Source organism: Aulostomus chinensis, chromosome 10, assembly GCF_037954235.1.
Source record: "Aulostomus chinensis isolate RoL2024-O1b breed Wild chromosome 10, RoL_Achi_v1.0, whole genome shotgun sequence".
Taxonomy (NCBI): Eukaryota; Metazoa; Chordata; class Actinopteri; order Syngnathiformes; family Aulostomidae; genus Aulostomus; species Aulostomus chinensis.
This window is the reverse complement of record NC_141329.1, coordinates 24444610-24466482: the sequence shown is the minus strand read 5'-3', so window position 1 is coordinate 24466482 and position 21873 is coordinate 24444610. Positions and strand designations below refer to the sequence as shown.

The 21873-nt window shown below is 41.5% G+C and overlaps 1 protein-coding gene across 6 annotated transcripts in view; it reads right to left on the bottom strand.

Moving 5' to 3' along the window:
• Window positions 1–21873, bottom strand: part of robo2 (roundabout, axon guidance receptor, homolog 2 (Drosophila)) — a 298999-nt gene that overhangs the window by 33006 nt on the left and 244120 nt on the right. For 5 of the 6 annotated variants that reach the window (XM_086216565.1, XM_086216563.1, XM_086216568.1 and 2 more), the window contains 10 exons: window positions 16224–16360; window positions 15098–15109; window positions 10903–11027; window positions 8725–8896; window positions 6043–6248; window positions 5004–5085; window positions 4740–4905; window positions 4452–4618; window positions 3104–3225; window positions 1118–1349 (listed from right to left, as the gene is read on the bottom strand). In XM_086216565.1, coding sequence (XP_086072691.1) covers window positions 1118–1349; window positions 3104–3225; window positions 4452–4618; window positions 4740–4905; window positions 5004–5085; window positions 6043–6248; window positions 8725–8896; window positions 10903–11027; window positions 15098–15109; window positions 16224–16360 — 1421 coding nt within the window. The remainder of the gene's footprint in view (window positions 1–1117; window positions 1350–3103; window positions 3226–4451; window positions 4619–4739; window positions 4906–5003; window positions 5086–6042; window positions 6249–8724; window positions 8897–10902; window positions 11028–15097; window positions 15110–16223; window positions 16361–21873) is intronic. The other variant, XM_086216564.1, reaches the window with a different exon arrangement.

Here is a 21873-nt window from a genome sequence, read left to right as displayed (position 1 = left end):
TGCACAGTCAGATTATAGAAGACTGCAGCTGGAGTGCTATCCAGACAAGACATTCTTTCCAAGTCATATTTCCAATCACATAATTGCTATATAATGATTGACAATGCATTCATATCAGTGGTCAACACACCAGACAAACTACCCTTCAATACATTTCTCTAAATGAGTAAAATAATCTCTTTCTTCATGTACATTTTATTATCTGAGAGCCTCACAGAAGTTCTAATTTTATTTCAATTGCCTTTTATAGTTTTTCTATTCGCTGTATCCTTCTATACCCATTTTTTACATCAAATTGTCCTGATTTTATTCCATGTCAGTCTGTTATGCTGCCTTGTGAAACACATTGTGACAAAGTTAATGCAAAGAGTTCTTTAAATAAAGATTATTATTATGTGTGCTTTATGTTTTAGTGGATTTTTCAAAGCATTAGCTCTGATTTCCTAAAGGCTTAACCATAGTCTTGAGTTCCTGGAATTAGATTTTTATGCCACACCCAACTCATATATGAGACCGTATTTTTCCTCAATAAAATTGTCTCTCTTCCCCTCCAAGGGCATCAGTGTTTATGGGCCAAGCCAGAGGCACTCCTGTTTGTTTGTCTTTAATATATAGTCGGTTTCTTGTACTGTTGTGGGCATGTACTGAATGCCTTTACTTCATTTCATAATATAATTTTTGGCGTAGGTCAAATGCATAAATTCATCCAAGCGCAGACCTGTGTGTTTCAGTGTGTAATATTGTCCCAGACTGCTCTCTGGCCTTGTCACCGCCAATATGAATCAAGCTTTGGGCGACAGATCATTTTCACAGGAGGGAATGTGTGCTGTGCCCAGCTCAGGTCTGTGGCTGCTGGGAAATGGATGAGAGGATGGTGGGCACTTGTAGCACCAGTCGTAAACAAAAAATAGCACAGTTGGACGGTCAGATAGACAGGCACGGACACGCCGAAATTCACACTTATTCACTCCGTATCAAGAGGAACAGTTGTCATTCTTGTGAATTGACAGAAAACCACAATGGAAGCAGCCTAAGGGAGCATATGTCACCCATCATCCAACATCTGTGAGATCATGACAGTTTGACTACATTTATAAGCTCTGCAAGCTCATCATACCTTCCTCAGTAGTCCGTGCTGTCCTGGATTCACTGTCCATGCCTTGAAACTCGTTGAAATAAGGCCGAACTTTGATCTCATACACGATGCCCTTCTTGAGCGAGGAGAGGACAACGCTACGCTCGGAAGGGACTTTTACATCCTGGGTCTGCCAATGTCCTGGGGAGGACAATCCCGATGTCTGCCTGTAGAGAACTCTGTAACCCTGGATAAACTGGGACTGACGATCCACCTGAGAAACAGAACAGAGTCAAAATTACAGGAGCGGCGCAGAGGAGAACGGTTGATGGTATCTTAAAGAATTATACACATAACATAAGAGGAAGCATGTGTTTTTGGCAGTGCACTTTTTGCTCCCAGGATTGCATTCACAACACTGTTTAATGGGTTTAATGAGCCTTTTATCACTAGTTATGACACACTTAGCTCAATTAACACCCTGACATTACCTCATACTCTGCTCTCAGCCCCAAGTGTTCCCTCCTCTATTACCATGACTTTCCCCTAATATCACCTTAAAGGACATGTGCATGTCTCACAGGTACTATAAATACCAACTAGTGACAGTGGAAAGCAGGTCCAACCACGTCATGCGGCAACAATCTCAGACACCCTGGGGACATGGTGAGAATCCACAGCGGAGGTGATAACAGCCGATCTGTCCCATTGAAATGACGAACAGACTGGAAGTGTGATAGCCCCCCGATTCTCACAAAAGACCCCTCCCCTTAAAAGCAGACCTATTTAAGCGGGATAGAAAAAAAAAAGAAAAGAAAAAAGAAAAAGCTGATTTTATGCAGAGCAGGAGCGGGCGCATCATTCATTGTAATGGCTCGTTAACAGTAGGAGAAGTAAGCGGGGCTTTCGAATGAGATATTAAGCAGATGTTTTTCACCAGTGCAGCCTGAGTAAATCAGCAAAATGGATTCCTTGCCTGGTGCAGGACTTTTATTAATGGAATGATTTGGGAATATAAACGCTCTCTGAGAGTGGCCTCTCTTGTTTACTGAAAGCGCCCTGATTGATTAGGTCGCCATGTTTTGAGTTGATTGTACATTGTTGTCATAAACCAATGCTTTAGTATTAAATTACCCAAGTCCTGAGGTGAGACTTATTACAGGGGTAAATAAACATGTCGCCGCAAAAACTTAATGTGGCTCATTTGAAAATGGGCACAGGGCCCCATGTCACTAAATGATATGTGCGCAGTGTAAAGACTTGAGTTATTTATAGTGGCTTAATCCAAATAAACTATTGGATACTGTAGAAAGATCTAAGCTTTGAATGACTTGTTTTTTGTCATTACTTTAAAATGAATGAAAAGCATGTTAGCTGGTTAAGAATGTTCCCATTTGATGAAACAGTCGGATTTTGTGCCGATTCCACAAAATGCGTGATTGTATGATGGTGCACGGTGTAAGGGAGGATTGATGCATCATAGTCTGTCAGTGGGAAACTATTTTTTTTACAACACAATGTATGAACAGACGCCTTCATTTCCATCTCATTTTCTCTATGCAAAGTCTTTGTTTTAAGAGGGAAGCGGCTGAAAACATACGGAAGATTGATGAACCACCAGATGTCTCTGACATCTCTTTTGATGTTCACTGTGGTTTAAAGAAACCATTTCGAGCTATTTCATGTTCTGTTACTTTTAAGTCAGCAATTACAATATCAAAGCTGCAGTCTCAGGGAACAACCTGGCCAAAATTTCCAAACATTAAAAAAAAAAAAAAAAGGCAGCCTCGAGGTACACCTTTTAGTCTTCAAAGGGAGCTCTTCTGTTCACAACAACTATCTTGACTTCATATGACATGCGATTTTACAAATTCAAATATCACAAATGCGGGAAGAAAATAAAACACACCCATATTTGATTTTATTTCATAATTCTTCTTAAGCTGAACAAAAGGAATATTTGTTGAAACTGTAGCACCTGTTGAAGTATGATTGCATTCCTCGTGCCATGTAGCAAACTGCACTTACTGTCCATGTGACCTGGATGGCTGTAGGACTCAGAACAACTGGGTTGTGCAACCGAACGATGACCTCGCCGAGCTCTTTCTGTACGTGCCTGTGGTCAACACCCTGCGCTGGAGGACTTATGTCTGCAGGAGAAAGACAAAGAAAGAATGAGAATGACAGACAGGTGGACGAGTGTGCGAGAAAATAAAAGAGAGACAGAAATAAAATGTCGACTCAGTGTCTCACTGTAAGTGAGTCATCATCAGAGGTGAAATGGCGTGAATGTCAGCCAAACAGATCAACAGGGTAACGTGAAGAATCCTACATTTTGCGATCACTAATTCATCCGAATAGGACCATGCTATTTCTTTCTACTAAAGCAATTGTGTTGTACAGAGACGAAACAGAAACTTGGGTTGGCAAAGCTCTCCTCTTACTGGGGCCTCACTGAACAACCGCATTTACAAACTAGCTCTAAATGTGCGAGCGGCATACACTAAATAGACACGCTGACAACTCGTGTGCATATGTTTTGAATTACAGGCAATACAAGAAATAAAATCAGCCTATGATATACAAAGCTGGGCCACATTTTGACAACACATTTTGAGTTATTTACTGAGGGAAAGCAAAAAGCTTGCAAGAGAGGATTTTACATTAAAGCTTAATTCAGACGTCCCACCAGAGTCATGAATCCCGGGCTACAATAATATGGCTTGACAGGCAAAACACAGAAGAAAAGAAGCAAAGAATCAATTCGCCATCAGTGCATGCCCTTGTCAATAAACACATCTATATATCATCTCAAAAAACCTCCAGCTCAGCATGAGAAATATGCCACGATTCAAACTGACTCAACTTTGTTATGAACAACACACTCTTGGCTCACATTCGACAGTATTTGTCCAAAGGTTGATTATCATATCAATGTAATCTGGAGACTGTGGTCTGTCCGGTATGGTAATCAAATTTTCTTTGGGTTGGGAGGCAGTCATTTTCTCCTGTTATGTTCATTAACATTGCAGGGATAGCACTAACTCAGTTAGGCCATCCAAAAGTAGACATGCTTATTTTACATAATTGCTTAAGGGTAGCCTTTGAGAGCTGTGCTGAAATGGAGTATTTGACCTCTGGGAAGTTCTGCAGTATTTCAGTATGGTTATTCACTGCAGATTTGCTGAGGGAGGATGATAAGTATCACACGTTGAAGGGGAGAACAGTGACCTTACCGTATCAGTAGCAGCAGATATTATACTCAGCAAAAAAAAAAGGAAGGACTACATGAAAGTGATTATGACAGGTTTGGAAATGACTGAAGAGAGTGCTACTATCAGGGAAACTCTGTTCATGCCGATGCAACGTAACTTACCTTGTGTTCTGACTGGCTCAGACATGGGACTGGGGTCACTCAGACCCTGGCCGTTGACTGCTCGGACCATGAACAGGTAGATGGTGTTGGGGCGGAGACCTTTGACGGTGTACTGGGTGGTTTTCACATGATCTGCTACTGTCTGCCAGCTGTTGCTCACTGACTGACTGTCATACAAAACATCATTCACATTAAGTTCAGCATCTTTTCAAGTAGGAAATACTTTTCCTTGCTACCCATATCGTGCAAACTAACGTGTGAGGGTTTGGCGTTACTGTTAAAACAAACCTGAAGGCTTCAATGACAAAAGAAGAGACAGGTGATGCTCCGACCATCCCTGCCTGCCAGGATAAAGACACACTGTTCTTGGTGACATCGGTGACCTGAGGTTTAGATGGTGGCCCTGGAAGCTCATTCTCATCATGGGTCTTCATGACCAACACAGCCCCAGATTCTGAAATAAGGGAGACGGAGGGAGAAAAGTCTCTACCAAAATGAAACTGACAAATTGAAAGGAATAAAATAAATGGAATAATTCAGCTGTGTTTGTACCTTTAACTTCCAAGAAAGCACTCCAGGATGTTTCACCGCTCGAGCTGGTGGCCACACACGTGTAGATCCCGGAGTCTGAAAGCTTAAGCACACGGACAGACACATGTGAATGCAGATACACCATCTGCACCCCAGAAGTGCACTTATCTTAGTTTTACTAAAAAAGGCCTTTCATTTCATCCCTGCAGAGAGCAGAGGCAAAGACATGTGAACTTGAAAACACTAAGAAGGATGGTGGAACTTCACGGGCTCGCCTTGTGCTGGCCAAAATGTGTGTCTATTTTGAGTGCCTCAAAGTGCTGACGCTAATTTCCTAATGAATTCCATTTTCTACTCACCACCCTTCCATCACTTTTCCACCCCCCACCCACCACCATTTCCCCACTGTCCTGCCGACCACAACAACACCAGGCTAATTAATTTAGGGTGGGCTGCAGGAACCCCCTGGACCGATGACAGCTGGCTTGTCTCTCCATCCCTCTTAGAGCTTTGTTTTTTGTCCCTGTGCCTTCCCTCCATTTATTAAATAACATGTCAGTGGTCGGCAGCTTTGTCAAGCGTAATAGATATTCCACTGAGGCCTGAGAGTGGGGAAAGGAAGATGTGAGCTCTTTAAATTTAATCTACTCTAAATGTGTGTGTGTGTGTGTGTGTGTGTATGAGTGTGTGTATATATATATATCTGTAAGTGCATACTTGTTTCTATCCTACAGCTGGAGTCCGTCCAAGACCGCACAGATGAACCCTGTTGAAGCTGTCATGGCACTAAGTAATACGACCAAACTATTAAGGAAAAAAAAAAAATCGATGCCATCTATTCATCTCTTTAGGGCGTTATTCTTCCTCTTGTCCATCAAAGTTAATCTTGAGACTACTTAGATCTGACCATGCAAATACGATTGTCTAAATACTTCAATTGCAGCAGACACATTTCGGGAAAGAGAGTGCCGACAAAACAAAAGAGAAAAAGAAAAGGAAAAGGAAGTGAACTGGTTGAAGAAATTGATCAATCAGATATTAGGCAAGTGAAATCTGTTACCTTGATGTTCTTAATCTGGAGGCTACCAAGCTCCTGCAGGGACATGCGGGGGTCTTTTCCCAGCAGACTAACCCCATCCTTCAGCCAGCTGATAGACGGGATGGGGTCTCCTGATGCTTGGCACTTCAGCAGCGCCACACTGTCCACCCCTAACGTCTGATTAGACGGGCCCTGACGAATGATGGGCGGTGGTCTGTCTGTGAGCACTGCAGTAATGACATGATAAGATGCATTAAGATTAAACACATGAAGTGTCTGACTATGACAGCATTGATCATAAAGTAAAGCATATTTTTTCTCGACAGGTTTTGTTATTGCATGACTACATCCTACATTTCCAGGAAGCACAGCAGGAACAGCTGACGAGTGTTTTCTAGTTTCACTGATGTGGCAGAGGGATGCTAAGCAGTTTCCAGTTACTGTCTGGGTAGCCTTATTTTTAAACACTACTCTAGACTCTGCGGTCCAGTTTGGCGGGAGGCTCTCGACTCACTGTGGTTTAGATAAATACTTCATTATGTGTAGTGTGCAGAACAATAATAGGTAAATTTCAAATACTAAATGTTAAAATGAAACCACCTCCTGACAACGGAGTGGACAATATTGACGGCACAATGTGTAATTTATGTCTCCAAGGGTTTCTAAAGCAAAATAGCATGGTTTGATGACATCATTATGCAGCATGTGACCGTGGGAGTTGTTGTCTTTATGATGAATCTGATGTGACTCAGCCAGAAGTCACGGACGAGGTAATGTTCTACTCGCATTAGGGTTATATTCATGTTATAGTCGGATAAAGCAGCCACAACATTTTGCTTACAAAGCACTGAATTGTGTTAAGACGCTATTGACAGGTGAATAAAACCTGGAATAAAAGATCTCTCTGAGTTTGAGCATTGGTGGAAATATCTTGTATAACATAACTCTTATATTACATAACACATGTTGCAAAACAGACATGTTTCAAATTAACAGAAAATTTTGGGCCAAAACAACTGATTTTACGATCTTATTTTCCATTAAGATCAACTGTAATGCTGCGATTCATTCAACAAATTGGTTAGAATATTAAAAGAAGGCGGTGGGCTTCTTCTTTGAAATAGTGGGTATGTCAAAGGTGATCTTACAGAGAGTTCGCAGTCTAGCACACAGGCAGTTTATATATTTAGAGCTGAATAATGTGGAGTCCCCCTGGCATCCCAGAACCCACATTAATTAGAAGGTATGGATTAATGATGTTAGACCTGCAGGGGCAAATTACCAAGTCTACCTCCGTAACCTTTCAACACATTATCACACCCTCATTTCCACCCCTAATTTCTCTCTCACAGCTACGACTGACAAAAGGAAATTATTTCAAGTAACACACAGTTTTCGTGTGTTGCTGCTCACTCAGAGTCAAATAAATGAGGCAAGAATACCCGTGCAGAAATCCAGCCTTTTAAGTCAGATCGTATGAAAGTATATAAAAAGTTTCCTGCCTGCCATATTATTTCCAACGATGGATCTACATTGTTGGAAATGTTAAATCTACTAAATGGCCTGGATTATGATGTGCAACCATCTTTGTTTCTGGAAGATTTACATGTTATTCAACTCACTGGAGATTCCTTTAAGACTGATGGAAGACAGTGCCTCTCTTGGTTTTAGGGACTTGAAGCGTCTGATATGTTGATGGCATGTAGGAGTGACAGAGGGAGGAGGAAAGACTCGGGAGAGGCCTTGGGTTTCTGGATCAGGAATTTCTCATTACAGATCTCCTTGAACTCCACAGACTGTTGCTGGGACTTGCGGCAGTAAATCACACGGAGACTGCAGCAGGTGTAGCCATGACCTCACCCTGGCCCTGCTATACTCCTCTCCCTCCTTTTCACTTAGACCTTCCTCACACTTCCCTTGCACATCTTACCGGTAGAAACAAAACTCACATCGATTATTTGACTGTAAAATGTGAAAATATATTATTTCAGTCGACTGAAGGACATGGCAGATTTCAATTCCTGTTTCAAATAAAATGGTGAAAAAAAGTGTTCCTGTGGTGCTTTTAATCTTCCTGCTAGCAGGTACTTCAGGAGACATATGGATGGCCGTCTATCTTGCAATCACAGCCGTGCAGATTAGATGCTCCCCCAGCTCGCAGGACTACATAATTCATTCCACAGAAACCCATTGTCACTCACTCACTCAATCATGTCCTTTTTTTTTTTTCTCCCTCACACGTTTGCACCTAACCTACTCACTCAGTCAACACTGATCATTAAACTTGAACGAACTCAAGGGCAATGCTTTATTTTCCCTCCAAAAGGAAAAGTAGAGAAAAAATGTAATTAAATCCTTTCAAATAATATTCCTGTGCATGGAGTAACAAAAAAAAAGAGACATTTGTCCGCTATTTGTAATTTCAAAGGTTTTAAAGGCTATATTCTGCATTTTATCTCAACAAGACTAAAAAATGGGCTCCAGTGAAAACATGAAAAACTAAAATTTTACGCCATAAATGTCTGTAGAAATATAACATATTTGAGGAGAAACTCTCCAAGTGCATGAACAAGGAAATAAAACATTTAGTGTTTTAATGGACCAGCTTCACCACATCTGAAGCGGAGCAAAGGCTTGTGCCAGTACGCTTGCATGAAAAAAAAAGAAAACAAACCCAAAAATAAATTAAAAAAGTTCCCTCACCATCTGTGACCTCCAGTTGAGCCTTGGCGAGAATACTGCCTGCAACAGTCAGGGCCTGGCAAATATAGTAACCAGCATCTGCCCGCTGCACAGATGAGATGGTGAGGTCACCGCTGGGCGACACTGAGAAGCGACTGTTGGGCTGCTGGGGTTGGTTGGGAAAAAGCAAATTCTGCAATGGAGGAGGAACAAACAGCCAATTAGTGAGAACATGGAACCAGTATGATTACAAAATGCTCTCACACTCACACACACAAAATCATTTGCCAAACACAAATATACAGTATATATCACACACAAATACGCACAGGCCACAGTGTGAACAATTCTATTTATCACTTGGTTAACCATCTGCACAAAGGGCACAACATGTATACAGTTTGATGATTTAGTTTCACACGCAGTCTTGGGCCAAGCCAGCAACTTTGCCATGTTATTCAAGCTACTTTTGTTGTTTGGATTCAGGAACACTTCCCTTGCTTCTTCAATTTCACAGTAGTTTTGATCTACATGCTGAATATAATACAGCATTCAGCAAATGATTGATAACACTAACAAAATGTCACCTCTGCTGCTTTTTCATTTTGCTTTTCTGCTACCTTATCGCAGCCCAGCTCCTTTTTTTTTTTAGCTTTCCTCTTTCCTGACATTACTCCTAAAGGTAAAGAGCAAACACATTAACTGGATTTAATTACACCTAATCACTTTAATGCAACAAATTATGTTGTTTCTTCCAATTAGGCTCCACACATCTCCAGCAAATGCGGGGTACACTCCATTATCCTCAAGTGTGAGAGAAAAAGGTCCTTTCGGTCACTTAATTACTGTAATTAATCAAATTCAATTTGTTCTCTAAACAAATGCCTTCATACCTTTTTATGAGTCAAGGTGGGTTTGCTGGAGAATGCAGTGATGCACAGTGTTGAGTAACGAGTTGGCCAGACATGTAACCACTTGAACAAAGCCAAGTGTAGCACACTTGTTTCCAAAGCATCTTCTCTAATGACAGTGTGAGACACACGCCAGATATAAATCTGATCGCAACAAGTTCACAGTTACTCAATATGACTGAGCCGTGTACTTTGGGTCGCACATCGGTAAGTAAAGTGGGTGAATATTACACCAAGCATGTGTCTCCCTTTTGTTCAGAGAACCTTGCTGTAATTGTTGGCCTGCAGGCAATGTGTACGTGTGTGTGTGTGTGTGTGTGTGTGTGTGTGTGTGTGTGTGTGTGTGTGTGTGTGTGTGTGTTTGAACCATAGCCAGAGCTGAATCATATCTCTGGCTCATCTACAAGCCCCGACTGGCTCCTAATTGGCACTGTTGTTAAATGTTGTGAGGACACCCAGGTATTTGAATGGGTTATCTGCTTGAGTGAGGGATAGGATTGTTCTTATCAGTGAAGGGTCACGGGAAACCGATTAGCACTTTGCCAAGCACATAGTCGCTTGGCGGCTCCTGAGAACAAAGGTGTATCTGTATGTCTGTCGTAAAGACACTGATGAGAGATAACGTAGTTTTGAAGTACTGTGTGTTTGTGTGTGAGAGCCAAGGGAATCCAAACAACAAACTGAATGTTCATAACGCTAGACACAAAGCAGACTCATGTTGCTGTTTAGGGAAGCAGTATATTTTAAATCCAACTCCAAAGATAAATTGGTTTGGCCAATCCTATTGGCCTATCATAGATTTATCGGCCAATATAACAGCAGAATTGAGAAAAAAGATGCTTGGTGTAATTTATAAACATCAAAATCCCAGTGAATCTACTCCTCCAGTGCACTGATATACTATCAGGCAATGAATCTATTTTTAAATTGAGAATTACTGCTTCCTTTAGATATCTTTGTAAGGAATCAATGTAAAAAGAACCATGGCTGCTATACAAACTTTTAGAATTTACACAACCTAATACTGGTATCAGCATTGACCCCGAAAATCCAGTATCGGTCAAACTCTAATTTTGATGTGTGGTGACGTTACGTTCTTTGTTAAGCTCTAAACGATCCTGCCTCCACTACATGTCTGTCACAAGTGTTTAATAACCACATTTGAGGGAGCTTTTCAACGATGACAAAATCAAATATAGAATCTGTTGTCCCATAATTTAATCTAATGAAAAAAGAAAACATGAATTACAAGTATAAGATGTTTTCAATCGAGGTTTTCTGCTCTCACCTGACTCCCCTCCTTCTGCCAGAAGACTGCAGGCTGAGGGTTTCCTTTGGTTTCACATGGGAAGGTGGCTGTGCGGCCTTGAGCCACGATTTGGTCCCTTGGACGGATGACAAACTGGGGGGCAGCTGGGGTCAAAGGGTGAAAACGTCAGTATTAGTAGACTGGTAGTGATGCTGAACACTGGGGCTGGACATATTGGGGATGTCAAGCAAAAACAAGCAATATAGCACATAATCAAATCAAAATGGGAGTGCTGTACAGAGCTTCCATGCAGCGTTCAATCAAGTCTGTTTTTCTGTAATGGCTCTGAACACCAATGACTATTATTGCCATGGTAACCAGGTTGGCCATTCATTCAGGTGAGGCTGTGGCTGAATGAATGACAGTCACATTGACAATCACACAGGGACGCGCCTCACTCACAATGTTGTTTAGATCTGAGACAACACGTAGGCACACCCATGCCCCGGGCACATCCACCACTATGAACAGGGTTAATCATGGAAGGTTTAGCATAGATCACAATGCATTGGAAACCTCAGGCCTACACGGTTCAGTGTCGATGCGAGTGTGTGGCAGATACGACCATTGCTGTGTTTACCACACTTCAAGGTAACACTCAACCAAAGAAAGACGACACTTGAAAAGCTATCAAACTTTGAGAATAAAGTGTGAAGCTTTCGCGGTCGATATTCACAACTCTGTCAGACGCCAGGGCCAGTTGTCACACACTTGCAGTCTGGACAAGAGTGAGACATTTCTGACTGACTGACAACTTGACAGATGCAGTTCAATAATAAAGAGAGCAGGGTTTAGGGATACATGTGCATCTGCTGTGCTGTGCTGCCTCCCTTCTCTCTGTAACCATGATTTCATCTCACACCAAATGTTACACAGCAATATTGCAATTTTTTATTGGACAATAATGGCTGCTCCATTCAAGTTCGTTACTGACGGGTGATAAAATTAGCAACTGTTGTTGCAGGACAAATTGATTAAAAATGTCTCTATTCATGTCAAATAAACAACAGTAAAGGTGTTCTGTGTAGATGATGGAACATAGCAACCAAGCCAAACTTTGGACTTTCACTTTATGTCTGTCTTAGCAACCAGTAACCTTATGACATTATAGAAAATGTTGCCATGAGAACAACAACAACAACAACAAAAAACTCCAAACAATTGGATCTGCTGCAAACCAAGCTATCTCGTCTGAACTTTGAGAGGACGTGATAAACTGCATGACCCAAGACCTGGATGTCTGGGTCCTGTGTTGACAAGAGTCATATTTGGCAAGATATCAGCAACTGTTCCTTCCAGGAGGATTATTGGTTCTGCAGAGACAATCAAAGTCAACCAACTGCAGACATGGTCCAAACCTTCCTAACCCCAAGTAAGTACAGACAATGGTAGTAGAATCCCTCAAAAGAAAAATACAAAATTTTGACATTTTAAAAGATTTATTGGACATTTTATGACAAAAAAAACCTGTATTGCAACATCTTGCCCCCTTTTCTGTTTCTTTTGATTTCTTTGTAAGTCCTTTCTCTGACAAGCCAGCTGGTTTCAGTAAGGCCAAACTCATTCCCATTTGGCTGGTTTCTCCATGTAATCCCTTTTTGGGGGTGTGTGTTTGTCAAAGATACACACAGTTGGGAATGGTACAGATGGCTACAGATTTACAGCCTTCCCGTTTGGCCTTCTGCAGCTAGGATATCTTGTGGCTCTCAAAGCTGGGCCTGATACTGAGCTCCTAAATCATGTTCTGGCTAAGGCTCTGTTCCCGCCCCTTTCTTCCTCTGCTCTTTTCCACTCCCCTAAAATTTGGGTTTCACACCTTGCAGACTGGTCCACATCCCTGACTCAGGGTTTTGTCATTAGGATGTTCCTCCTTTTCCTTCCTCATGGTTCATGTGACACATGAAATCCTCTTTATTTACATTCCCTTAGCTTTGTTTTAGTCTCATGATAGTACTCCACCTACCAAAGTCCAGGAAGTTCTGAGGAAGCTTTAACGCCAGCTGCTACCAAACTCATGTCCCCATTCATTTTGTCAATGACCCACCTTACCAGAAATGATGCTCATCCTTAATCTTACTCAGTGGAGAAACAAAGACAAATCAAATCCCACAGAGAGAGAAAGGATTCATATGCTAGTAAAAAAAAAAGGTCATTGTTCCTATTTAAGTAATAGATTTCACTTCAAACCTGAGAAACACATCACCGTCTAAACTCTCCAAATATTTCTAACCACTCTCAGCACTGAAACTTGTCTCGAGCTCATAATCATATGCTTATTCTATATCTATGGCCCCATTTTCAATCTTACATTTATAGCTTAAATTACATTTGAATATGACACATAAGGGAAATGTGAGGGGGTGGACCTACAAAGGAGGAAGGAGGCCCAAAGACAAGCATAGATCAAAAACTCAGTCCAATCAAGAGGAAGCAAGTGTGTGACAGTTTCCCAGCGTGGCTCAGGGCTAACTCATACTGGCTACATTTTCATCCAGAGACCCTTAATGACATCTGAGAAGCTCCTTCATCCTCCCTCCTAAGGAAACACATGATCAGGTGCTCATATTTAATTCATGACAAGTCACATTTGACTGTTTTGGAGAGAGTTCAACGCAGTTAGGGTGAAAAGAACAAATGGACAGAGAGACAGATATCCATTCGGCACCAAAATGTAGAGGCATTTCTTCCTACTTTTAAATCCCACGTTCAATCATATTTTATTCAGAAGTCGACAGCAATTACTGTCTCTTCCCACAGGCAGAGTGAATGTGTAATTTCCTCTATTTTCTTGGAAGCTGACAGTTTGACAATCGTATAACAGCCACTGCTGTTTTGGTAACTAAAGTTCTGCCACTGAGACAATGTCTGGCATTTTCTGCCAGTCAAGCATGTCTTGACACACACTTCTGCCATTTTTCTTCTTCACCCTTCATTGTATTACTACTATGCTTCTTATTACTGCAGTTTTCTGCTCTCCCAAAATCCCACCTCTCTCTCCAGATGCCCATTTTCACTCACTGCCTAAAACAATGGAACACACTCCTTACTGTATCAAATTTGATTCTGCCTTGACCTTTTCTCCATCTACGGGGAAATCAAACGAGATTGTTGGAGCTCAGACAGAAAAAAGCCTGTCCAAAACAAACAGATCCTAGCTTTGGTTTCCAAAAATCCACAGATTGCCTCAAGACTTGCAAGTTAAACACTTCCTGGACCATATGAGATGACAATGTCTGAGACTTCCAGACTGCAAGCCGGCTCTCACTCATTTTAAAAGACAGGATGGAGCACGTAAAGCGCCATCTGGTAAGTGACAAAAGCTCTGGGTCACTTTCAGAGTTGTTGCGCAGCACTGAACCCTGCATCAGTTCTATCAGAGGACAACTGAGATCAAATAGAAATGACTGACACCTATAAAGTTAAAAAAAACAGCTTATGTTTTCTTTTGAAACTCTAATCTTAACTTTATTCAGTATATTTGGAATTAACAAGGTGAAACAAATATTATGGGCAAATTTCTAATAATGCTTCACATATACCTGAAATGATTAATAAAGCATTTGATTGTTAAAAGGGATAGTTCACTAAAAAAACGTGAATCCTGTCATTATCCACTCACCCTCAAGCTGACTGAATGCCGGGTGAATTTTTGACTCATGGCGGCAGGGACGTTGTCGGATGTTTTTCTAAACAACTTGGTATATCGACGCTTCAGGTCACTTTGATCGCATCAGACGAGCAGCATGGGGGAATTTTATGGTTTTACTATGTACTTGTTGGAAAGTTGGTCACCGTTCACTTCCATTGTTTGTGAGATTGCTGCACACCTTTTCCTTTGACACTCCAGCTCCATTTTATGGACTAAAAAACTTCCCCCATCCTTCCATCGGCCGGAGTTTTCATTTGCGGGTGAACTACCCCTTTAAATTCCCAGCAAAGCTTTAAACCAGCAAATCAGCAGTGTGATTTCCTACACATCGTTTTCAATACGGTCCTTTTTTTCCACCTATGTCATCAAAGTAAAGCTCAAAGACTACAGACTATTTGCTATACGTCTGAAGATATGAGTGCAATAATGTCAAAGCAATGGTAACTTATTATCAAGCAGCCAGATGCAGAGGTGTGGATGGAGAGAGCATGCGGGATGGAGTCAAATCAGAAGGATGGTACTTACCGACATTGCGATCTGGAGACACAACAATGGAGAAGTGGATACACAAAAGAAAAAAGACACAGACACACAAACATATAACAACAGAAGAAGAACAGAACAAAAAAATAAAGAAAACAAATCAAAGTCAGAATGAATGACATGTTGTGTTGGAACCAACACATTTCTTGCAAAGAGAACGCATAACAGAGAGGGTCCAGGGGCTTCTCTCCACTATTCACTGGACAGTTGTGTTGATCAGGTCAAAGTCTCGGTTACCCAGAAAGATCAAGACAGTCTGGTGTGAGCGCCGCCATGTGGTCAGATATCTTCAATTTCATTTAAATTTTTGTGCAGGTAAACATTCCTGCTTTTCAGGCCGCTAAACCTTCTCTGTCTGCATTCATGAAATCTACAACTCTATGAGGTGTGTGTGTTTGTAACAGCAAGGTGAAGGTGTGTTTGTCACTAGCGCTGATGGATAGAGCAGAAGACAGAGTAAAAAAAAAAAACATTTCAAAGACCATGTAAAAGACAGCATGCAGAGACGCCATCTCCTGAAATCCCTCTCTTCCTTTTTTTCCCCCTCTTTTGCTGGTTAGAAATATATGCAGAATGCAATCCTCAAGAACCCAAGTTCCAAAAAAAATTCCCCTCACCTCCCTCTAGACACTGTGTCGCTTTAAAGTGCTCCACAGGGACCTTAAACATTTGGGTTTAATGGGAAGAAGAGTGGCAAAATATAGGGGAAATTATGGTTAGAATGTTTTTATTAACCTAGCAAACCCCAGGTGTGGGACCGGCGGTGTGCACCAGTAATCTGTGAAATGGCTTTGCTGACTGGTTGATTACAGCAAGCAAGCTAGTGTGGCTAGTAGAGCACCACAACAGTGGGAGGGTGGCAGAGCGTGTCAATGCCGCACAAGGAAATGTAAATAATTAAACAGATTCATGGACTGCCTACATCTCTCACTTGGCTGTAAGAGTCAGCATTCTGGAATTCCATTTGTGTGACAGAGACCCCATGGAGTCAAGTGACAGTCTAAATAACATATTAACCCTAACCTCAGTGAGCTGTGACGTCTCAAGGAGTTGTCATGAATGTGAGAAAAAAAAAAAGAAAAACAGGAGAGAAAAATACGCGACATACCTCGGACTGTGAGCGTGGCGGAGGCCTCCAGCTTGCCCACGCGGTTTTCTGCCACACAGGTGAATGTGCCTTCGTCATTAATGGAAGTCTTCTTCAATCTAAGCACGTAGTCGTCCTTGTCATACTTGATTTCATACCTGTTGACAACACATCATGAAAATCGAGTTTTATACTTTCAAATAAAAGAAAATAACCTTGTGACGCTTCCATATTTCACTCGTGCGTTTTGAGCTGTCAAAGAGCCGCAGCAGCCATGATGTGTGTTTCTTCTCGCTGGGCTCCACAGTGCTGAAATGGTTAATTTAGACAAATGGAGATTGCAAGGAGGGGGATCAATCACTCAACGACACACAGTACAGAGGTATGGGCTCAGATGGTACCTTCAAAACCTGTTTAATATTCATGACATGTTTCTCAGTGCGAGTGTGTGCTTTTAACCAGATCCGAAGCATAAAAGGTACAAAGAACACTGTCAACAGATGGAAGAGCGATGTTGAGGAGAACATAGATCCTGATACTTGGACATCAATCTGGCAGAAATATATTTTAAACTTATCAGCAGCACTTGTTATACCCTGAGAAAATGTACACAAGACAGAAAGACATCATATTATTCTCCACAGTATGAAAATGGCCATCATTTCCGAGAGATTGAATTTTATACCTTTGAAACATGAGCGATGCACTTTCAATTCTCTGGATGGTAAAAGTTAAAATGTCATGGCTGATATCTGTGACATAATTAACAGTACACCAGATAAATCTTGGCTGCAATCCTTGGAGACAGTTATAAGGTTAAAAAAAAAAAGAGTTCAAAATACAAATAAATTTTGAACCAAAGAGAAACAAATGACAAACATAATAAAAACATAATGGACAATCATGGCGAGGAAGTGGTTTAACTGCGATATTTTCGACAGTGACTTTAGCCTGCGATTCTGTTATGGCCCATTTCCCTCTGAGCAGGAAGACCCAAACCATCAGGAGTATTTGTTGACTGTTTGCTCTGAGCAGCTGGAAAACTAATCTGTCCTGCCAATCCCTGTCTTTTTTTTTCTTTTCACTTTTTTTTCCCACCTGCTGTTATATTTCCTGAGAAAGCATTCAAAGGCAGCTTTATTGGGTGCACATTCCTCAGCTCTGACTGCCAGTTCCACCTCTCCACACAGGTACTTAAGGAGCCATAATGATTATTTGACTGAGTCATGACTGAGCGCTTTGTTCTAGACAGAGGGGATGTACAGTTCACGTAGTGGAGGGAGCCTGTGAATAAAAGCACTTACTGTGGAAACTAAGAGTGGCATCTAAGAAAATGAGACGGCACCTTCTGGGGGCAAGCAGATGAAAAACAAGCAAGCTAACAGAAAGAGGCACCACCCTGATCTTCAGCATGGGCAAAATTAACTCCAGATGCACAAGAGGAGGTGGAGATAAACAAAAGAGTGACAGAGACAAGATAGAGCTTAGGGAGCGCAACAAGACTCGCTAACAAGCCATGATGAGAGCAAATGTTCCCCCTACTCTAGACAAGCTCTGTGTGAGCGGGGACAGAAATTGTTTGGCTTTAATTTCTCAGATTTTGCCGGTTAGTGTCACCTCTGATCTAATTCTGTTCATCAAAAATGCATGCAGGCCAGTTTGGTTTGACTGTTTTTCACTTCCGTCTTCAGTGTTAAAATCAGGTACAGAAGTGTGTCACACATGATCCACAGCATCTTTGTACGGATTGCACAATGGGGTATACACATGCTTGCGAGGCTCATTAGTTCTGCAAGTATTTCGTTATGATTGAAAGTTTATGCCTATCAGGGTCTGATCTGGGTGTATTCTAAATGATCCGGATCAGCTAAAATAAATCGCTTCAAAATATGATCCTTCCTTCCCCTGCAGTCCACGTTTTTACAAAATTAGAGTGACTTTTTATATTGCCAAAATATTGGCTTTAATCTTTCTTGTTGCCGTAGAGAAGAAAAAATTCTGTTTGACTGAGGTTCACGTGCAGAATTCACGTTTGCACATACCGGACAACTGGCTTGTTGTTCTTGGTACTGTCTCCATCAGTCTATAAATACAGAACCTCAGTCTGGTCCATGAGGGGAAACTTGAGCCCAATCAATCTGTAATCAACTTCCTACATGGAATTAGATGACAGGACGAGTGGAACTACTCAGGGATACGAGGTTATTGTGGCCGTACTGTGCACACATGTAAGTAGAGACAGCGAGGGAACAGTAGCTCTTTATTGAAACTGGATTGGTGTACAGTTCTGGTCTCTATTAAAGGAGGAATGTAATTGCACATGTAGACGGCGTATGGAAAGGATTGGAGAGCCAAGTTCTCCTGGTTGGAGAAAAAAAATAAAGCGCACTCATACTCTCACATACTGTAGAGAACAAAGTATACAATCACCCGACACACACAGTCTGCAGGGAGATGAGGACTGATGGGAATGTAAGCAAATGCTAAGACACACACACACACACACACACACACACACACACACACACACACACACACACACACACAAAAAGTACTTCCTTTGTTGTCAACATGACGTGTTGGTTGCATGGAGAAGGCTTTTCAGAGATGAAAACTTTATTGGACACACTTTAAAAGCAGTACATCTCAAACAGATCAACTCTACTGATTTGGCTTTACAGCTGTCTGTCAGGAACACACTCACCCATGTCCCACCTCCAGACTGGTACCACGCAGTCTTATCTCTTTTCTTGTGTGGATGACTGGATGTTTGCATGTATAGTTCCACATTTATGACTCAACCTGAGAGGATCTTATCTTCCTGGTCTCTATGTATACATGCAGAGGGAGCTGATGATAGGAAGAAAGGTTGTGTGCCAAACCTGAACATAAAAAAATCAAAAATCAAGATACAGCAGATCACTAATTCCAGCCTGTTCCCTGGCCTGACTGCTCTGGCACAAAGTTCTCTCTCTGCTTCATTTCACTTTGACAGTCTGATCCAGTCTCGCACCCTCTGACTGCTCCTTTACCTCAATCAGATGAAAGGAGTCGGAGTCCTACCTGTCCAGATCCCGTCACCCATGAGAGAGAATCAATTAACCACTATCACTTCTCATCGTCTCTCTGTAAGGCCCTCAGACAAGGTGCAAGGTGCCTTAGCAGGGTCAAGCTTTCCAATAAGTTTGCATGATATTAATTAAAGTCTGGTTTGGCACAATATCAAAGATAGGCAGGGATTGTGTAAAGAGCCAACTGATCCAAAATGTACAATTTTCAGATGTATTTCTCTCTCCGCAATACAGCGACAGAAACGGTGGCAGCAGTGCAGTTCTTATTTTGTTGAGGTAGTTTGGAGCAGATGCTGTATTGGAAAATGTTAAGGGGGGGATGAAAAACAAAGACACAACAGCTCATTGATTGATGCCTGCAAGCAACTCTTGCACTTTTCTTCTCTCCCTCTGACTGTGTGAAGTAGAAAAGATCCACAAACAGAAAAAAAAACAGAAAAAAACCCCACTGACAAACAACACTGTCTTGCATATTTGTTGGAGTTATTAAATCATGCTTTCTTTACAGGCAGGGGGAGGTGTGGGAGTATTTTTCTACAATTCTGTGTGATGATTCAAAAGGTTTGGTGCATCATGAATAATTCATTCCTAATCAATACTAAATCATATTTTTAACACCTATATTATTTTCTATAAAAATATATGATTTGATTAGTGTTTACTGGCATTGTCAGTGTCAGTAGGGATAAAAAAAATCGAGCCACTGCTGCTCCTCTCACCATCCGCCTTCCATATGCGCACTCATAAATACCAGATGTGTCTACTTAAAATCAGGTGAAGTTACAGAGACAGGAACCATGGCCTGCTGTCTTTTTATTCTGCTGAGTTGCTGAGGTGAAAAATCTCTAAAACTGGACGGTCAGCATAACACGGGTCACACTAGCTTTAACAGCTCTCTCAAACAGAATAATCCACACACTTCCATAGTAAACAAACCCACATCACACACAAGCACACAACATGGGGGATTGAGCCAGAAAGAATAAAAAAAAAAAAAAAAAAAAAAGCTTTTCTGCTGAATGTTGCAGGGGGTTGTGCTGTGGAGGTCAGCGTGGACAGAGGGCGCTGAATACAGATGGAGTGTGAGACCAAAGGGGCTATGATAAGGGACAGGAGAGGGCACAAGGGTCCGGAACAAATGAGAAAGGGGGATAAGAGACCAAAGTAAAGGAAGACGTGGGCCCCACACAGAGCTGGCGATAACACGCACTCCCCAAGACTTTTCACTGGGATTCAGTGGGTCACACTGATGGGGCTATAATGTTTTACTCTGATGAGATGTCAAGCATTAATGCAGTAATAATAATAAAAAACCGTCATGTTCATGTTTTCTTCACGGTTCTTCTTTCAAACTTGAACTACTGACCCATATTAGGCTGTTGTGTTTGTTGAGATACATCTAACTGGTTACCAAAGGTTTCACCCAGGACAGACACTGCAGACTGTCATAAATCTCATCCTGTGTATACTGGAGGAAAAAGAATGACTCTAAAACAGACCATATTTACTTCTCAAGGAAATGTTTGGTCATTTCAATATTACATGAGCTGGTCAGTGATTTAATCCCCTCCCAAGTGCATATGAGTGATTTCCCCCTCCACCACAGTAATAACTAAAGCCCTCATTTCCAACTGTTTCCTGGCAAATGTCCGGTCTCATCCTGAGAGACACCTTTATAGACTTGTAGTCACTGTTTTTTAAGTTCTAGGTGAAAACTGTTTTGCTCTTGATCACTGGTGACAGTCCTTATTGAGGGTCCGCATGACATAGGTATGAATATAAAATGCTATTCAAACTTTGTTACTGAACCCAATACTTTACAAGCCCCTTCTCTTTTTTACTATTAATTCAATCTGAAATGGGGCTTACGTAAATATGTACCACAAATAGGATTTAAGATTTAGTCCTGTCTCAATAATAGCGTGGTGCTAAATATGAATGCTGCTTATGAATTTAACAGTGTATAACTGTAAATGAGTTACCCTAAATATGTTTTTATTCTGAATCAGGTCAAGAGTCCAAATACATATTCTCTGAAAACAAAGGAAAACATCTGTATTCATGATTGTAGTCAGAACATCGGTCAAATGATGCACCTGTTTTTGTCTTGACATCTTTATGAACCAACCATTTCATCATTTCTCTGACATGTGCCAGACTGCAATTTTAACAGTTTCACATTAAAATCTCTAAGGATTTCTCATTACAATTGTTTGGGTAAAATTACTTGATTATTTCATTTCATCCACACGCAGTAAACACACACACACACACACACACACACACACACACACACGAGCAGCACCATTGTTTTTGTCCACTAATTAAAACCACTCTTGTGTTGTCTCCATCTCCTGCTCTATCCCAAGGAGACGGTAGCTAGTGCCATCCTGGCATGGGCAATGTCTATGTGCCAGTGTGTGTGTGTGTGTGTGTGTGTGTGTGTGTGTGTGTGTGTGTGTGCGTATGTTTGCCTGGGAGGCTGCTGGAGCCACTGAGCATATTAAAGACCTGTTTACTCAGCTGAGGCTCCAGCTTTCCTTCCTCCCAGTATGAATGTTACACACAGAAAGACACACTCGTGCACAGCGTGTGCAGAG